Source organism: Symphodus melops (assembly GCF_947650265.1).
Source record: "Symphodus melops genome assembly, chromosome: 1".
In the NCBI taxonomy this organism is placed as follows: Eukaryota; Metazoa; Chordata; class Actinopteri; order Labriformes; family Labridae; genus Symphodus; species Symphodus melops.
Genome location: NC_136691.1, coordinates 1857591 through 1875016, shown reverse-complemented (window position 1 = coordinate 1875016; position 17426 = coordinate 1857591). Strand labels below are relative to the sequence as shown.

Sequence of the window (17426 nt, the reverse complement as noted above, 5' to 3'; positions counted from 1 at the left end):
AACTTTTATCACCGAACTCGTCTTTTAAACATATTTTTTCACTTTTGTTGCTTTCTTTAATTAACATTTATAACTTATTTATATATATTTTTTTTATTTAACATTTTTTTATAGTTAAAACTAAGAAGTGTTTTCTTGTCTATTTGGTACTTTTATAAAGAACATTGGAAACACCTTAGTTGAACTTACCTGATTAATCATTGCTGCAGGATATTAACCCTTTATAAATGTTTATTTATATCATCACAGATTTGTTGTCTTGAACACTCGTGACACCGAGTCTGACAGTAGACGCTCCTTCCTGTTAGTTACGCAGATTTAAATGTGAAGATTTTAATAAGAATCTGAAAACACAGGACAGCAGCTCAGTTTAACCATCCAGGACTCTAACGCCCTTATAAGGACATCAGGAGGGGGTAAGAGATGACGTCATCTTTGAGTCACGCTCAACCAGGAACAAAATGAATGTCATTATGTGTCCCATCACACACACACACACACACACACACACACACACACACACACACACACACACACACACACACACACACACACACACACACACACACACACACACACACACACACACACACACACACACACACACACACACACACACACACACACACACACACACACACACACACACACACACACACACACACACACACACACACACACCCTAATTCCCATGTACTCGTCTTAAGTTACCGTTTGATTTGAACTGTTTGCCTGAAATATAATAACTTAATAAAGCTGATGATCGATCGATCAGCTGCTTCGTACTTTAGTGTGACGTCAGCTTCTTTGTTTCAGTGCTTAAAGATATTTGTTAGAGATGGGAATAATTGTTTTAAGTAAAAAAATCTTTGTTTTAAATTAGATTTTTAACTTAAAAAAAAAAATATATATATATTTTTTTAAACATCCTTTCAGATTTCTCATTCCAGCAACTAAAATATATTCATCATCTGTCAAAGGATGCGATCCATTGAAGATGACCCCCCCCCCCCCCGCCCCCACAGAGAGAGTGGATCTAATGATGCGTTCACGCCTCGACCTGTACAGTCAAATAGTCCTGATGTTATTCCCAGGAAGGCTGACGAGGTGTCGGATAGCAGGAAAGGTAAACTCTGCTCAGAAACACGTGTGGATGTAATAACGCTTCATGTCTGTGGTTATATCCCGTCTAGCCTGGGCGGCCTCTGAACCCCCCCCCCCCCGGCTGGAGGACTCGCACCTGAACCCGACCTCGGACCAGAGGGGGGGTTAAAATGGTCGGATGGTGTTTGATGCAATAAATGACTGAAGATATTGATATGAAAAGGCCTCGACATCATGTCTGTGTTATTGTTTTGATTAAGACTGAATTTACGTACTGTACCTTTAATTGGGGTGTAAATAATGAACGGGTGACCGATGTAAATAAATAAAGATCCTGATCCTGAAAGAGGAGCGGCTCGTCTCTTCTCCATAAACACTAAACTGGGACATTAGTGGAAAGTTACACGTTCCCTCTGTGGGCTTTGTTAAATAATATCTCTCCATTAATCAGTAATCAAGAGATGACATCATCATCCCTCGCCGTCTCATGACTCAGACTTTTTCACAACTAAGTGAAATATTTTCCAAGACCAGGATTTTCCAATCAGCTGGATCTTATCTTCTTCTGGTGTTTTCTACCGCCCCCTACTGACACGACAGTCTCACTGCTACCTGGTGAGTGCAACAAAAAAAGAATTGTAGTTTCAAAAACAGTAAAAGGAAACAACAAAAAAACTACAAAAATGAATGTTGAAATCAGGATGTAGGTTTATTATCTCTTCACTGCTACAAACATTTCAGCTGTCGTTCGGATGCGGCGCTTCGATCGTGTACAGAGGTTTAAATCTGAGGCGGGTGAAGCGAGCTCAGCGGTCACCTGGCGTGGCGAGGAGGTGAACACCTGCTCCGACACACACACACACACACACCTACACACACACACACACACACACACACAGAAGAGCTGGTTTCTGGTGAAGTCCAGAGGTAAACACAGCTGTCCCGTTTCTTGACGTCCAAAAACTTTCCTTTCTTTTTTTTTTTTTGTTTTGTCGACCTGACTGACCAATCAGAGGACTTTATACGATGTGTTTTTTTTCCTCCTCTCTCCAGAAATAGAAGTAAAGCGAATAGATCAACTATGACAGATAACGCACGGGCTGAATGAACCTGTGAGGTGATTAGTGTTCTTTTAACCCGAAGCTTGATTAGTGTTCATTAACTCCTCTCTCTCCGCGCACGATGAGCGATGAACGACCTCTGCTCCGTGCGTTGCCATGGTTTCACGTCCAACCCACGACGGCTGCAGACACGCGATCAGTGTCGGTCGCCCGCTTCGTGTTGTTTCGCAGTTCCGGGGCGAGGACAAAGATCAAACGCTGCGTGTGCAGCCGGATCAGCTTCCCCTCTAAAAAGTCTCCACGCCGGTCACATGACTGAAAGCTGCGACCGCTGAGCTCGCTAACACGCGGGCGCCGCACGTTAAAAGGTTTCACAAACATCAGGAGGGAATTAACCTCGACAATCATCGTTGGGAAGGTAGAATATAAGGAGCGCTGAAATCCCACCGTGTCGTCTCTACAGCTGAGGAAGAGTGACACCTTGTGGGCAAAACAGGAACTACAGTAAAAACTGGTTTTTAGAAACGACCTTAAGTGAAACCTTTGTTTACTTTCTGCTTGAAGGTCTGAATGTCGTATTTTTAGATGGATGGATGTTCTTTTAATGTTTCGAAGGGAGCTGCTTCATTTTCATTTTTAAGAAGTTGCTCGTTGGATTTTTTCCCCCCCGATCTCGACGGGGAAAAGAACAAATTAATAACCAGGAATATTCACGTTTAAACCCCCCCTTTAGAAATAATCAGCATCCTTCACACAGTGATAAAAAGAAGAACCCTTGAGCCCAGGTGTAGAGAGAACAGGAAGTATAAAACACTCACCGCTGCTTGAGGAAAATAAACCTCCTAAAAATCTGTGACGAGCTGACGATGCGTCCTCGTCTGTCCTACCTCTCTGGGGTTAAAACTACATCACCAGCTGAACAAGACTCCAGCTCCCAGGATGCAACTGAACCCACGGAGATCCCAGATGAGTGCTCTCTCTCTCTCTCTCTCTCTCTCTCTCTGCAGCAGTTTATGAATCTGTGTTACGACGCTGTTCGACGCGCTCGTCGGCGCCACAGAGCGAGACGTCTGCGGGACGCGGAGGAGGAGAAAAGCGTCTCGGAGGCTTGGATCATTTCTCCTCCTCCTCCTCCTCCTCCTCCTCTTCCTCCTTGTCCTCCTCGTCCTCAGGATCAGGGGTTTTTTTATTTCTGCAGCTCCTGCGGCGTGCTGAAGGTCTCGTAGACGTTGGCGGCAAACTCCTTCACCTGGTCGTTCAACAGCAGGTCCTGGTGAGACGGCGACAGAAAGGACGACTCTCATTCTACATTTATTACTAAATAATAAGATCCATCAGGTGATTATCTGCTGCCTACTGTCACCTGTAAACCTGACCTCCACCCTCCCTGACAAGCTCCTCCCCCTTCTCTCTCTCTATGTGCAGCCAGGATCAGGACGAAGGTTTCCACACATGTTGTTTAACAACGTTCAAAGATAAAGATTTGTTTTTCCTGAATAAAACTAAAATATTAAAGTCAGCAGGAATCTCTTAAAGTGCCGTCCTGGAACTTTTGTTTCATCATCAATCTGAAAACATTTTTTTTTAATCGAAGCAGCCTGACCGGCGTCACACGGCGTGAAGATTCAATAACAGAGTTTTTAATCAAGTCGTAAAAATCAGTTTGTGTTTGACTCTCTCACCTGCACAAAGTGGCTCGGCGTCTCGCTGCAGATGGTGTTGATCTGACCGTTGATGATGGGGATGATCTTTGCCAGCGGGAGACTGACAGCAGACAGACTGGAAACACACACACACACACACACACACACACACACACACACACACACACACACACACACACGTTAAGGACTACAGCCTCTGTACATGGGGATCAAGCTGTAACCACTAGGCCCCTCTGGATCAGCTGGAAGCGTCGTCAGTCGACGTCGTCTGCGCGGCGACGTGGCTCACCTGTCGGGTGCGGACTCGGGGTACGAGTCACCGGGTGGCGAGCGGAAGAACTCGGCCAGGTTGTCGAGAAGACGAGAGAAGCCTCGGTTCAAACAGGTGCTGAGGACGGTGGTGAAGTCTGGGCTAAAACACACACACACACACACACACACACACACACACACACACACACACACACACACACACACACACACACACACACACACACACACACACACACACACACACACACACACACACACACACACACACACACACACACACACACACACACACACACACACACACACACACACACACACCACGTCAGGGTCCCCAAAAAGACCGAAAACAAGTCAAAGAAACACGCCGGCGTGACGTCTACCTGTCCAACATGTCTCTCGTCTCGTTTAACAGCCTGATGGTCACGGCGTCGTTTTCTGTCAGCCCGCACGCCTGAAGAGGACACGACATGCGTCACACACTCGGCTGATTTATTTTTGGACGTCTCCGGGGGGGGGGGGGGCGACAGCTTCCTTGCTTACCTGATCGGCGAGCGCGTTCTCATCGTCGGCCAGCATGTAGCGGGACAGCGGGCGCTCCGATCCCGCCTCCACCTCCGCCCTGATCCAGCTCAGCTGCTGCTCCAGCTCCAGCAGAGACAGACTCTGCTTCAGAGACATGCTGAGGACACGACACGGCGGTCACATGACAGCCGCGCTCATCAGAGGTGAATTGAACGTGTAGAAAGACTCACCCTCCCAGCGAGTTCTGAACCGCTCGCTTCACCACCGTCATCAACTCGCTCAAACCTGCAGACACGCACGGAGGCGGAGCCAGCAGTCAGAGGGGGCGTCACCAAGAAGGATCAGACAGACCTGAGTGTGTGTGTGTGTGTGTGTATGTGTGTGTGTGTCCATCGTCCTACCGTCTCCGAGGAGGTGCTGGATGCTGGACAGGTACTGCTGCTGGACGTCTGGAGGAGCCAGAGGAGTCTGACAGGAAATAACAGACAATCAATGACATGGTAGAAGCTGTGGACCAATCAGAACGTGGCGCCATATCGTTATGATGTCATTCATTGTGTGGTTATATGTGAGGAGGAGGGAAGCGGGTCATGTGGGTGGGCGAGAGAGAGGGGGAGAGAGAGAGAGAGAGAGAGAGAGAGAGAGACAGAGAGAGAGAGAGGGCGAGAGAGAGAGAGAGAGAGACAGAGAGAGGGCGAGAGAGAGAGAGAGAGAGACAGAGAGAGGGCGAGAGAGAGAGAGGGCGAGAGAGAGGGCGAGAGAGAGAGAGAGAGAGAGAGAGAGACAGAGAGAGGGCGAGAGAGAGAGAGAGACAGAGAGAGACAGAGAGAGAGAGAGGGCGAGAGAGAGGGCGAGAGAGAGAGAGAGAGAGACAGAGAGAGACAGAGAGAGAGAGAGAGAGGGCGAGAGAAAGGGCGAGAGAGAGAGATAAGTTTTCTCCCTCCAGCTCTCTTTAGTTCATGGAAAGGACGGCTGAGATTCTCGTCAACATCAACAAGCGTTCACACACACACACACACACACACACACACACACACACGTCACCTGATCAGATCACGGAGTGAGTAAGGTTGTTTGTGACACAATAATAATAATAATAAATACAAAGCTACTACTTAAAATGTAACCTGAGCTAGCGTGACTTTAACCAGCTGCAGCGCCCTCCTGTGGCCTGTGTACGTCTCCCCGTGACCTTCCCGTGACCTCCCCCTGACCTTCCCGTGACCTCTTCTGGCTCTTTTTCTAAAATCAAACTGCTACCAAGAACTCTCAATAAAAGCCCCGTTTGTTGACCGTGTGACCGTGTGGTGTGAAGATGGGCAGGAAATCATCCAGGATCTCTCTCGAGTGTTTTTTTTGTCTCGGTTAAAACTCAGCGTCCAATCACAGAAGTGATTTTGGGGGTTCGTGTGGCTGTTTGCAGAACTCGTTATGACGGGGAAAGAAAAAGCTGGTTCACGCCAAGCGTTCACGCTGAGCGTCCTCACCGTGGCGCTCTTGCCCACAGAGTTGTCCAGGTACAGGTATCCTCCGATGATGTTCAGCTGGACTCTGAGCAGAACCACCAGCATGCACGTGCTGTAGACCCCGACGATGGTGCGTGTGAAACCTGACACACACACACACACACACACACACACACACACACACACACACACACACACACACACACACACACGTTAGTTAATCTGATTAGCAGAATTCTTAACAAACGTGCGAGAGCAGAACTTACTGACGATCTTTAAGTCTTCCCAGACTTCCAGCTTGTTGGCTGGTCTGAAAGACAGAACAAAAGATTTCCTTTATTGATCGCACGAGAGGAAACCCTTGCTCGAGAGCACCTCGGCAGTGCTCAGGAAGTGATCCGATTGGATGAGCTACTCCCGCCAAAATAAGACGACGTGAGAAGGGAAGAAGAATCTTCACCAATCAAGAGCTGGAGGAACGTTCAACACGGATTCTTCTCAGGCGAACGCCACAGAGACGGGAGCGTGAAAAACAACACGAGAGAGGAAAAGAGGATCAGACTCACTTTGTCTTCAGCAGAGCGGTGAGGCTTTCTGAGTTGAGTTGATTGATGATAGCTTCTTTGAGTGGAGGGAGCATGGACAGCACTGCAAACAGAACAGATACACTTCGAATGACGTGTGTTGAATATGAGCCGAGATTCACTCTGAACGTTTTGCAGAGATTCAGTGAAAAGGAGGTGGAGCCGTTACCCGTCATGTTGCACGTCCTCTGGTTGCTCTCAAAGTGGAACTGTCGTCTGGCCTGAGCGATGTACTCCGTCGCCTCCTTCTCCTGGATATCGCTGAGCTTCTTCTGAGCATATTTACCCAGAAAGTACACTCCTGAGGGATCCACAAGATGTGCATGAGACGCCGTACTTGGAGATAAATCTAATAAATGTCTGATGTGTCCTTGGACACTCGACCCCACGTTTCTTCCACTACTTTATCAGTGGCGTTTGAATGGATTAGCTAGTACTAATACGCTACGTAGCAGCCCTTGCTATCAGCGTGAGGATGGGTGTGAACAGGCGTGACATGAGGTGTAAAGGCGCTTTAAGGAGGTCAGAAGACAAAAAAAAAAAAAAGATTAAGTCAATTTAAACTGTATCGCCATCCAGCTAAAGAATTGATTTTTTTATTTGATTTGTTTATTTATTCCGAACATGTAGCATCAGACAAAGGTGGAAAAAAAAAAAAAAGAAACTAAATGGTAATTATAAACAGTGGACAGTATTATTCAGAAAAATAAATGTGGACAATAATCCATTATAAGTTACATGTCCGCAAAGGAGTGGGAAGAAGTCAAACTTATTGAATCTCAGCCCCTCTCCATCTATTCAGCTATCATGTCATATAATATGAAAATCTATTTTTATAGTTCATATATTTATTTTTTCAATGTCAAGTTATGAATAAATATTAATATAAATGACCTACATATTTTCAATAAATAATAATAATGATAAATAAATATATAAATGACCTACAGATTTTAAATAAATAATAATAAATCTATAAATATTAATAATAAATAAATAATATTGAGATATGAGTTTTGGTCCACAATATAAAGCTCAGGTTTTAGCATCAATGCCCAAATGTCTAAATGAGCCTTTTTTCCACCTGTAATAAGTCCTGGTTCATACAAACAATAAATAAGAAAAAATAATTAAGTTATTTAAATAAACAGCTGTCTTGTGTTTAACTTTGAAATCCAAAGAGGAAGCATTTACGTGTATTTATCTTTCTACAATAAAAAATTTAAAAAAATACTAAAAATAGGTGTAAATGTTTGTATAGCAATTCAATATAATTAAATATACTCAAATTAAAGCAACTTTAACCTCATTAACTTTTCTGTCAATTTAAAGATGTTTGTAAAGCCTGAAATAAATAACAATACAGTATTTTCGGTTAGTCACTTTCTTTACATTTATAGCGTTAATATCTGAGTAATTTTATAGTTATTTTTAAATAATAAAGTTATATTGAAGTTAAATTCGTGCTGCTGATTGAATCATAAATCAGTGGAGGAGAAATAAGACACAGCTCGGGGTTAAAATACGTCAGTTTGTAGCGTGATTTCTGCCTCTTTTAATAAAATAAACATGATGAATTTGACATATTTCTCGGAAGTGTCCGGCGTGTTGCTAAGTTACCAGCTAAGCGAGTTAGCTCCGAAGCTAACAGGAAGAGCTTGTTAGTTACCTCCGATAAAAGCTCCGGTGAAAATAAATTTCCTTTTGTGGCGTTTGATAAAATTCCAAGCAGATGAAAACATCCTTGGAGACTGTGAAGTTTAGAAACTTAAACTAAAAAAAAACGTTATGTACTTTGAACTTCGTGCTAACTATTTCACGGACATGTTACATGCTAACTGTCAAAAGTGCTAAAGTGTTTCCGCCAAGTTACGCAAAGTAAATAACAGAGGTTCCGGTTGTGTGTTTCAAAATAAAACCATTTAGTGCGCTATAACATTTAGGACACGCATTGTACAGTGAAATTGCTCACCTATGGTGTATTAATTTATTTTAAAGGCAGAGATTTGTATATTTTGTCTCTCCAGGAAACACAATCCGATAATTTAGCGCCAGATTAATGAAACCCAACCTCTAGGTATTTAATTCATTTAAAAAAGAACTTTATTTACAGAGCAGCAAATGAACGACAGTGCAGCTATACACAAAGTTTAACCGGAGATAAAGAGTCAACAGAATAATAAAGTGTAAAGATGTAAGCCTAAAGATAAAATAAAAGATGTAAGGTAGTGAATCGTATTTTTATTTTGTTTACAAAATCCGTTTGATTTCCGCTGAGCGTGAAACTAATTGCCGCTCACTTGACGCACGGCAAACGTGAGCGTCAGCGTGGAGAGGCACGATCGAGCAGAGCAGGTTGACTACTCCTGTCTGGATTTTGGTCCGTCAAGTATTATCGTCCGCCCCTCCTGTCGTTTGATGAGCATGGCGAGCAAACGACAGGACGCGAACATGATGTATTAAAGTATTTGAAAAAAGCACTTTTGTGTCTTAAGTGAGTAACGTTTGTCGCGGTTGCCATGGGAACAGAGGAGGGCGGTGAACGTGAGAGCTTCTGTTTGAGTGAGGAGGAAACAGAGAGGTGGATGTGCAGCGCTTTTGACATGGTGAGAGATGCTTGAAACACCCTGACGTGGATAAAGGAGACATGGATATAAAGTTAATGTGGAAAGAATGACAAAGTCTCTTATAGACACTTCACCTCTAACACTCTCTAGTCGGTCTACAAACCCCCCAATGATGAGAAAAGTCCGTCCTCTCCGTCTTCTGCCTGCTCCACTTTTTAGAAAATGTGTGCTCAAACAGGCTGTTTGGACATTTTCCCTTCATGACATCACAAAGGGCAGTAGCCCCTCCCCCAGGTGGGTGACCCTCCCACAGCTAGGTGTTTGTTCTGCCCTCTGAGTCTGCCTTCTCACCGTAAACAATAGGACATGGAGCCAGAAAGCTAGCGAGTACACCCGAGCCCTTCCAGAGAGGGGGCGTGGTCAGACACAGCTCATTTACATATTTAAAGCTACAGACACAGAAACAGCCTGTTCTGAGCAGGGCTGAAATAGAGGGGTTTATAGACATGATCAAATACAGGATCAGAGTGGATTTACAACAACACACTTCACACACATGATGAAGAGGAGGAGAATATGTCACTCGTGTAGCCTCTTGTTTGAAAGAATGTGCAGGTGTGGTCTCCACGTGATGATGTGTGTGATTTATTCCTGCAGGCCAAAGATGCTCTGGAGAACGGCGAGGTGCCGGTGGGATGTCTGATGGTCTACAATGATCAAGTCGTGGGGAAGGGAAGAAACGAAGTCAACGAGACTAAAAATGTGAAGAAGAAAAAAAAGACACAAACCACTGAATCTGTTTTCAATCTTTTAAAACCAAATTGTCTTTGGCGTTAAAGTACTTATTAGTTTGCACATACTTTGTGTACCCTATAATATTAATCTGTGTGTGTGTGTGTGTGTGTGTGTGTGTTAGGCCACTCGGCACGCAGAGATGGTCGCCCTGGATCAGCTCCTGGATTGGTGTCGCTGTAACAACCTGGATGCGAGCAGTGTGTGCGAGAGAACGGCGCTGTACGTCACCGTGGAGCCGTGCATCATGTGCGCTGCAGCGCTGCGTCTCAGCAGTATCCCCGTGGTCGTGTACGGCTGCAGGAACGAGCGGTTCGGAGGCTGCGGTTCAGTTCTGGATGTTTCCTCTGCAGACTTGCCTCACACTGGGACCAAATTTAAGGTCTTTTTTATGTTTGCGTTTGGCTCCTTGTGTTTCTCTGTGTCGTAATGTTTGTAACGCTCTAACTCGTGTGTGTGTGTGTGTGTGTGTGTGTGTGTGCTCAGTGTGTCTCAGGCCACAGAGCAGAAGAAGCTGTAGACATGCTGAAGAGGCCACAGAGCAGAAGAAGCTGTAGACATGCTGAAGACTTTCTACAAACAGGAGAATCCAAACGGTGAAGAATTAAAAGCTTTCTTCCTCTTCGTCTTGCTCTCTCGACCTCCCTCAGTCTTCTTCATTTCATCAACTTCTTGTCTTCGCTTCTTTCTTCTTCTTGTTTTTCTCTTCCTCCGGTTTAAAAAAAAATCTGCTGACCTTTGTCTCCCCTCGTCTCTCTTCTCCTCCTTATTTCTTAAATTTTATTAAATTATTATTATTTTTTTAATTAAATTATTTCCCTTCCATTCATATTTCTTCTTTTTATCTCCTTCTCTCCTCTCACTTATTTGTGTTTTTTTTTTTCGTTTTTGTTTTTCTAACAGTTTTGTCTTTTCTGTCTTTTTCAGCCCCGAAACCCAAAACAAGGAAGGACTGAACTTTCTGAATCTACTTTTTTTATCATTCTTAAATTGCTCTTTTTTACTCTTATTTTTAATATAATAAATGACACTTTCTGTAAAATGTTGTGTTTCATTCTGGTCTCCTCTAACTGTAGTTGTATATTTGCAGCCTTGGCAGCAGGGGGCGCAATTCACCATCTCGCTTAAAAAAAAAAAAAGGTGCAACAAGATGAAGCCTCTAAAAACCTGCTGTTGGTGTGAGATGTTTACACACACACACACAGATCAGTGTGTCAAACCAAAAGTTACAACATGAAATATTCTGAAGATTTAAAACTCAGATGTGATCTCCTGCCAGTTCTTTGTGTTCGTCTTGTTTCTCTGTCAGTGAATGTGAAACCACCAAAAACCCACTTCCTGTTTAACGTCTCTGAGAGCGAGACAAAAGAGTGAGAAACAGTGTGTGTGTGTGTGTGTGCGTGTGTGTGTGTGCGTGTGTCTGTTTCTGCCATCTCACTTCCTCTCGACAAGTGTGTGTTCTCAGAGTTGTTCAGCTCGCCCCAGCTGTGAAACTGTGAGTGTGAAGAGAAAGTGTGTAGCATGTGTGTGTGTTTGGGAATATTTGTGGTCTTCAGGAGTTTGTGTGTGTGTGTGTGTGTTTGTGTGTGTTTCAGGCGTCCAGAGTTTTAAACTCTTTGATGTAAAAGAGACGAAAAACAATAAAGTCCGTTCTTTGTTTTTACGTGTCATCACTTCCTTCCTGTCAATCGTGACTGACCACTTCCTTCCTTCCTTCCTTCCTTCCTTCCTTCCTTCCTTCCTTCCTTCCTCACCCACATCCTTCCTTTTATACTTTCTCACATCTGATCTCTACCTTCCTGCTCCTTCCCTTCACATCACTCACATTCATTTCCATTCCCTCTCAGCTGCTCTTCTTTCTTTCTTTTCGACCCACATTTTCATATTTTTTTTTAGATTTGTGTGTTTTCAGAGAAGGCTGTGTGCCGCGAGGAGAAGTACAGACGAAAAAAAAACAAAAAAACAATAAGCTGTGTATTGCGTATGCAGCTGTCACACGGGAAGTGACAATACTTTTATATATCTATGGTCGGATCGATATAGACTGGTGTAGTTTTGAGTCCGAAAACCAGGAAGTGAGTTAGCATGTTAGCACCGTGGGTTCCTAACTCTAAAAGTCAAAGTGGATTTTGAATGTGTTTGTGTTTAAACGCCTGAAATAAGATCTGTGGTTAACACAAGCTGAAGAGATGTTTTGCTAGACGAGATAAACTACGTTAGCTAAGACCCCACTTGTGAATTTTAACGTTTTTACGCGAACTTTAAACGGCGGTTGCTAACGAGTAGCTAACTGAAACTACAGTGGTTGTCATGGAGACGTTAAACGTCATCACGCCGGGAACTCTCTCACTAATCCTCCTTACAGCCTCTAGTCATGTTTTTCAGAGCTCTTGCAAATATTAGGTTAATAAACAACTTATTAAGCTAACGTTTAGCTAGCTTGAAGCATTACGGTTGTGACGTCATTACAAACCGACCGTGATGTAGTTTGCTAGCGCATAACGTTAGCTTTTTACTTCTCTCGGCTGCATTAACTCTTCAAACTTCATATAAATGATGTTCATCTGTAAAGATTATCCCGCTGAACAAAACAGCAAAGCATCAGAAACGTGTGTTTGACACAGAGCTTATTTTCTGCAATGATCCAAAATTCAATGCAAAAATCCCACCGGCGAATTTTCGTAGGAACCACCGGCGCCATTTTTTCGGGTTAGCCTACAACAATACGTCATTACTGTACCAGTCTATACTCGGCGGCCCAACAGAAGAGTCCCAAAAAGTAGGAAAGTAAGGAAGCGCCACAAAAAGCGCACCGTACCGAGACGAACCGAACTGAACCAGGTGGAGATGCTTCATCCATCTCTCTACTTCCTGTTCCTCTTTTAATCCGATGTCATATAAACCTGCAGGAGTTTATTTACTGCACATATATTCTGTTTTATTCCTCTTTATTTTTTGAGTTCTTTCCGTCTGGAACGTGCGCAGTCGACCGGCTCCTCTCATGCTCGTTGGCATGTAAATATATGCTAATTAATGCAGAGCAGAATATTCCTGAATGTTTTAATGTGTCACCTCAGAGTGGAGGAGCTGACGTGATAATGAAGGGACCACACACACACACACACACACACACACACACACACACACACACACACAGCAGTGCAGACCAAGCTGTAAAGCACTAATGAACAAAGTGTGATGTGTCAAACTCTCCTTTTCAAAATGACAGCACAAAGAGCCACACACACACACACACACACACACACACACACACACACACAAACACACACACTGTTGAACACACACATAGAAAGATGTCATCTTGTGTAAAGGTGAGAGAAACACACAGCTGGAGAGAACAAAGGAGGAGTTTATATTTAGTTGTTTTACTATAAAATCGACCCGAGAGACGAGGAGGGCTGTGTCTGAGTTTGCTAATGGGGGGGCGGGCTCGACAGGAAGTTGTCTTTGTGTGTGTGTGTGTGTGTGTGTGTGTGTGTGGTTTCACATGTCTAAAGTCTAAAGAAAGAGAAAAGGGAACTACCTGAAACAGTCCCGGACGTGAGTCACTCTTCTGAGGAGAATAAATAAAACACTGAGAAGAGCTTCAGTTTGATTTCGTCGTGAAAATTAAATTAATTTTGAGAGTATTATATAAAATTATAGGGTATATAAAAGTGTTGGCATTCCTTCCAATATGAATCATTTATACTAAATCATCATCTAATCTGAGTATCTCCAGAGACATTATTTGTCTTATTAATCATCTTTGTTGACACTGCGTCTTAGTTTTCCTCAGCTGAAGGAGACTCGTCACTGTTTTGTTCTGAATGTCAAAAGTCCTTGAACCTTGATTTTGGCGCCCCCTTGTGAACAAAACAGGTACTCCTCATTTCATACAGATTCCTTTCTGGCAAGCTGCGAATAAATTCATGTTTTAGATGCAAATAAGAGACGCAAGTTGCCCTTTTTCCCCCCCAATAATCTATTCAAACAAAGCTGTTTAAGAGCCATGATTTAAAAAAAAGATTAAATTAAACTTTAATTGAAAGACAAGTAAGATTGATAAATGTAAACTGCTACTTTAACACAGTTTTAGTTAGTCTGTATCCACACAACGTTTTTTTGTCTAAAGCTGCAAGATTTGGTTGCTAGGTAACACAGGGACGGGGACACCAACATCACAGAATCAAGATGAACCCCTCTTATTTCAGCCCTGCTCAGAACAGGCTGTTTCTGTGTCTGTCGCTTTAAATATGTAAATGAGCTGTGTCTGACCACGCCCCCTCTCTGGAAGGGCTCGGGTGTACTCGCTGCTTTCTGGCTCCATGTCCTATTGTTTACGGTGAGAAGGCAGACTCAGAGGGCAGAACAAACACCTAGCTGTGGGAGTGTCACCCACCTGGGGGAGGGGCTACTGCCCTTTGTGATGTCATGAAGGGGAACATCTCCAAACGGCCTGTTTGGATTCATGATTCTCACTGCCAAACTTTTTGTACCACTCAAACTTTATTGATTCTGAACCAACATCAAGTTTCTTGCGTACATGTGGCGTCGCTCATGAGATGAATAATAATGACGTTTCTAAAGTAACGGATGCTTTGAGTTCAGCTGTGTGTGTGTGTGTGTGTGTGTGTGTGTGTGTGTGTTTTAGTCCTTGTGTGAATGTGTAATCTGCTCCTGTGTGTAAATATGTTCACATTATGTATCAATGTATGTTTGAGCGTTTGTCCAGAGTCCTCCACAACACAAAGGTTGACACAACCTCGAACCTATGACACGACAAAACATCAAAAAATAAAAAGAGGAAGAAATGAAGCGAGGATTTTTCCGTCTTTGTCTAAGTTATTGTTATGAGTAAAGTTCAAAGATTATTGTTGTTTCCACTTCCGGGAGAGGTTGCTTGTTTTCCTGTTCTTGTGCTGTCCTGGGTGGGCGGGGCTTAGCTCATCCTCTTCTGGAGGCGGGGTTTTTCCACGCCCACACAGTGGCGAGAGACGGTCACTCACCTTTGACTTTATCTGAGAGAACGAGACGAACAGAGAAGAATAAAATGTACCTGAAGCAGTCAGAACAGCTCATTATGTGTGTGTGTGTGTGTGTGTGTGTGTGTGTGTGTGTGTGTGTGTGTGTGTGTGTGTACCTGTCTGTTGCTTGTCCCAGATGTAGCTGTTGAGGATATCTCCGAGCGTGTAGAAAACACAGATCACCACGGTCATGGCGCTGAAGAAAGCGACCCGAGCCAGCGGAGTGATGCGCTCCAGCACCGGGTACACCCACACACCCGTCACCTCGTGCACCCAACACGTCCTGAGGGGCGGGGACACGAAGAGTTAACCTTGAATCTCGATTTTCCAACGTTTTTGGGGGTTTTTTGGGAGGGGGGGGGGGGGGTTCAGGTTCTAGTATTCAGGTTGCTGGCTGAGTGGAACCAGAGCCGCTGATCGGACTGTGGTCGCTGTGTTGAAAACAAACTGAGAGCTCTTCGAGATTGGAGCGCCCCCTGCTGACTCGTTGCATTATAGTTCATTAAACCCGCCACCCGAAATGCTAACAGCTGGACGGCGGCGCAAGCTAATAAAAACAAATCCACGTCTACTAACTTTCCACATATCGCTGATTCACATCCAAGTATTTATTTTCCCAAGAAGTTCAATTTAAATTTCTTCTTTAATACGAAAAAAGTGTTGATTGACAGCTCTGTCGACCAATGAGGCTCCTCCATGTTTTTGCTCCACGTGACCTCCCTAGTGCAACGTCTGCCCGGCAACAAGGTGATCAGACACACGTTTCCCATATTTGAAATACACTCTTGAATTTACCAGAGGATGTAGCCGATGCCGAAGCAGCACACCGCCACCAGACCTGACGACCTGCTGGGGTACCGATGGTGGGTGGTCCTCATCTCGATGATGATGAAAGGAAGCACGGTGGTGTGCTGAAAGAGACCAACGACAACATGTGTTTATTTACATGACGTCTAAATTCATACAAATACGACATTTGACCGCTTTTGGTTGGTGTTGTTGATTTTTTTTTATTTGTTGTGCTAGCTCAAGCTAGCTCAAGCTAGCTCAAGCTAACCGCTGTTGTTTGGCAGCAGACCAATCAAAGGGGGGTCAAAGTCTACCTGAGGACTAGTTTGGGATTGAGCGCCACCCGCTTGGCGTTTCACCTTCTGCCGCTACGTCCCACGTCCACGTCCAATTGCTGACTTGTATCCTCCTCTTCCTCTGCTTGGAAGGTGTCTTTGGGATTTTTGAAAGTCGCCCGTAAATAAATAAAATGTATTATCCCTTTATACAGCCAGTGTGTGTGTGTGTGTGTGTGTGTGTGTGTTCAGACACCTGTGTATTAATTCTATACATACAAACACATGTAATGGAGGTCATGACATGTGTTACTATTTTCAAGCGATTTTATTTGTTGTCCGTGTGAGTCACGATCACACACACACACACACACACACACACACACACACACAAACAAACAACTACACACACACACACACAACTTCACAAGAGTCAGGTCTCTCATTTATTCTCATCTGATTTTAAATCAACTACTTTCTCTGTCCACTAGGGGGCACACACAGTCAAAATACAGAGAGACAGCACTCAACACACACACACACACACACACATTCAACACACACACACACACACACACAAGCAGGCGTAATTGTCTCTGCAGAGTTGAGACCTCTTACCTCAGTTGCACTCTCAGAAGCACAGCTGTGTGTGTGTGTGTGTGTGTGTGTGTGTGTGTGTGTGTGTGTGTGTGTGTGTGTGTGTGTGTGTGTGTGTGTGTGTGAGAGAACAGTCGAGCCTCGTTATGTTACGATGAGAAAACATCAACTGGGAATCTTCCATCTGTTAATGACTCCCAGACTGAGTGAGAGACGATGCGGCGTGGACGCGCGGCGAGCTGATGCAGCCACGGCGTGAAGACAGAGACGATGCAGACAAACAGGGCCATCAGTCACCCTTCTGATTGGGGGGGGGGGGGGGCGGTGGGCAAAAGGTCACGACCTCTCACCTCTGAGCGGCCCGGGTGCTTCTCCGGCTCCTCTCCGGAGGGATTGAGCGCGGTCAGACTGAAGACGCCGAGAATGTGAAACACGAACGAGAATAAAAAACTTGTCAGATGAGGACGGGCAGAAGAGCTCTCTCTCTCTCTCTCCTGGGGTCTTAAATTCTAGGTTTCCCTCCCATCATTATACTGCACACACACACACACACACACACACACACACACACACGCTGACGCTGCACTTTTACCCAGGGTGCCTCTGTGGAATTCCAGTCTCTTGGTCATGTTTAAGTTTAGTCTCTGCCACTCGTAAATAATACTCCCTTTATCCTCTCTCTCTCTCTCTCGCTCTACCCTGGTC

General features: G+C 44.4%; 3 protein-coding genes across 4 annotated transcripts in view; 1 reads left to right on the top strand and 2 right to left on the bottom strand.

Annotated features, from left to right (window-relative positions):
• Window positions 1–1794: 1794 nt before the first annotated feature.
• Window positions 1795–8605, bottom strand: pex3 (peroxisomal biogenesis factor 3). Of its 2 annotated transcripts, XM_079345288.1 has the most exons (12): window positions 8344–8605; window positions 6844–6975; window positions 6657–6738; window positions 6357–6400; window positions 6112–6233; window positions 5026–5092; window positions 4855–4909; window positions 4643–4781; window positions 4483–4553; window positions 4119–4241; window positions 3848–3944; window positions 1795–3435 (listed from the first exon to the last, which is right to left on the bottom strand). In XM_079345288.1, the coding sequence occupies exons 1-12, from the start codon at window positions 8414–8416 to the stop codon at window positions 3352–3354; spliced, it is 1089 nt and encodes a 362-aa protein (XP_079201414.1). In that variant the 5' UTR covers window positions 8417–8605; the 3' UTR covers window positions 1795–3351. The 2 variants fall into 2 exon arrangements, with proteins under 2 accessions (XP_079201414.1, XP_079201415.1); XM_079345289.1 differs by lacking the exon at window positions 1795–3435 and having other exon boundaries at window positions 3847–3944; window positions 4119–4236.
• Window positions 8606–9168: 563 nt separating this feature from the next.
• adat2 (adenosine deaminase tRNA specific 2) lies at window positions 9169–11075 on the top strand. Its single transcript, XM_079352611.1, has 6 exons — window positions 9169–9280; window positions 9899–10003; window positions 10158–10415; window positions 10520–10529; window positions 10567–10629; window positions 10961–11075. The coding sequence occupies exons 1-6, from the start codon at window positions 9194–9196 to the stop codon at window positions 10987–10989; spliced, it is 552 nt and encodes a 183-aa protein (XP_079208737.1). The 5' UTR covers window positions 9169–9193; the 3' UTR covers window positions 10990–11075.
• Window positions 11076–14520: 3445 nt separating this feature from the next.
• Window positions 14521–17426, bottom strand: part of aig1 (androgen-induced 1 (H. sapiens)) — a 10963-nt gene continuing 8057 nt past the window's right edge. The window contains exons 5-7 of the mRNA XM_079366247.1: window positions 15856–15971; window positions 15177–15343; window positions 14521–15054 (exon numbers count right to left, since the gene is read on the bottom strand). Coding sequence (XP_079222373.1) covers window positions 15035–15054; window positions 15177–15343; window positions 15856–15971 — 303 coding nt within the window. The 3' untranslated portion in view covers window positions 14521–15034. The remainder of the gene's footprint in view (window positions 15055–15176; window positions 15344–15855; window positions 15972–17426) is intronic.

What these genes read in the sequence shown, in the direction of transcription:
- pex3 (XM_079345288.1), bottom strand. Translation starts at nt 8,416, where the DNA reads ATGTTTTCATCTGCTTGGAATTTTATCAAACGCCACAAAAGGAAATTT. An exon ending in ACGAGAGACATGTTGGACAG is followed by an intron (nt 4,242 to 4,482) that starts GTAGACGTCACG and finishes TGTGTGTTTTAG; the next exon opens with CCCAGACTTCACCACCGTCC. An exon ending in CCCGAGTCCGCACCCGACAG is followed by an intron (nt 3,945 to 4,118) that starts GTGAGCCACGTC and finishes GTGTGTTTCCAG; the next exon opens with TCTGTCTGCTGTCAGTCTCC.
- adat2 (XM_079352611.1), top strand. Translation starts at nt 9,194, where the DNA reads ATGGGAACAGAGGAGGGCGGTGAACGTGAGAGCTTCTGTTTGAGTGAG. An exon ending in TGTGCAGCGCTTTTGACATG is followed by an intron (nt 9,281 to 9,898) that starts GTGAGAGATGCT and finishes TTATTCCTGCAG; the next exon opens with GCCAAAGATGCTCTGGAGAA. An exon ending in AAGTCAACGAGACTAAAAAT is followed by an intron (nt 10,004 to 10,157) that starts GTGAAGAAGAAA and finishes TGTGTGTGTTAG; the next exon opens with GCCACTCGGCACGCAGAGAT.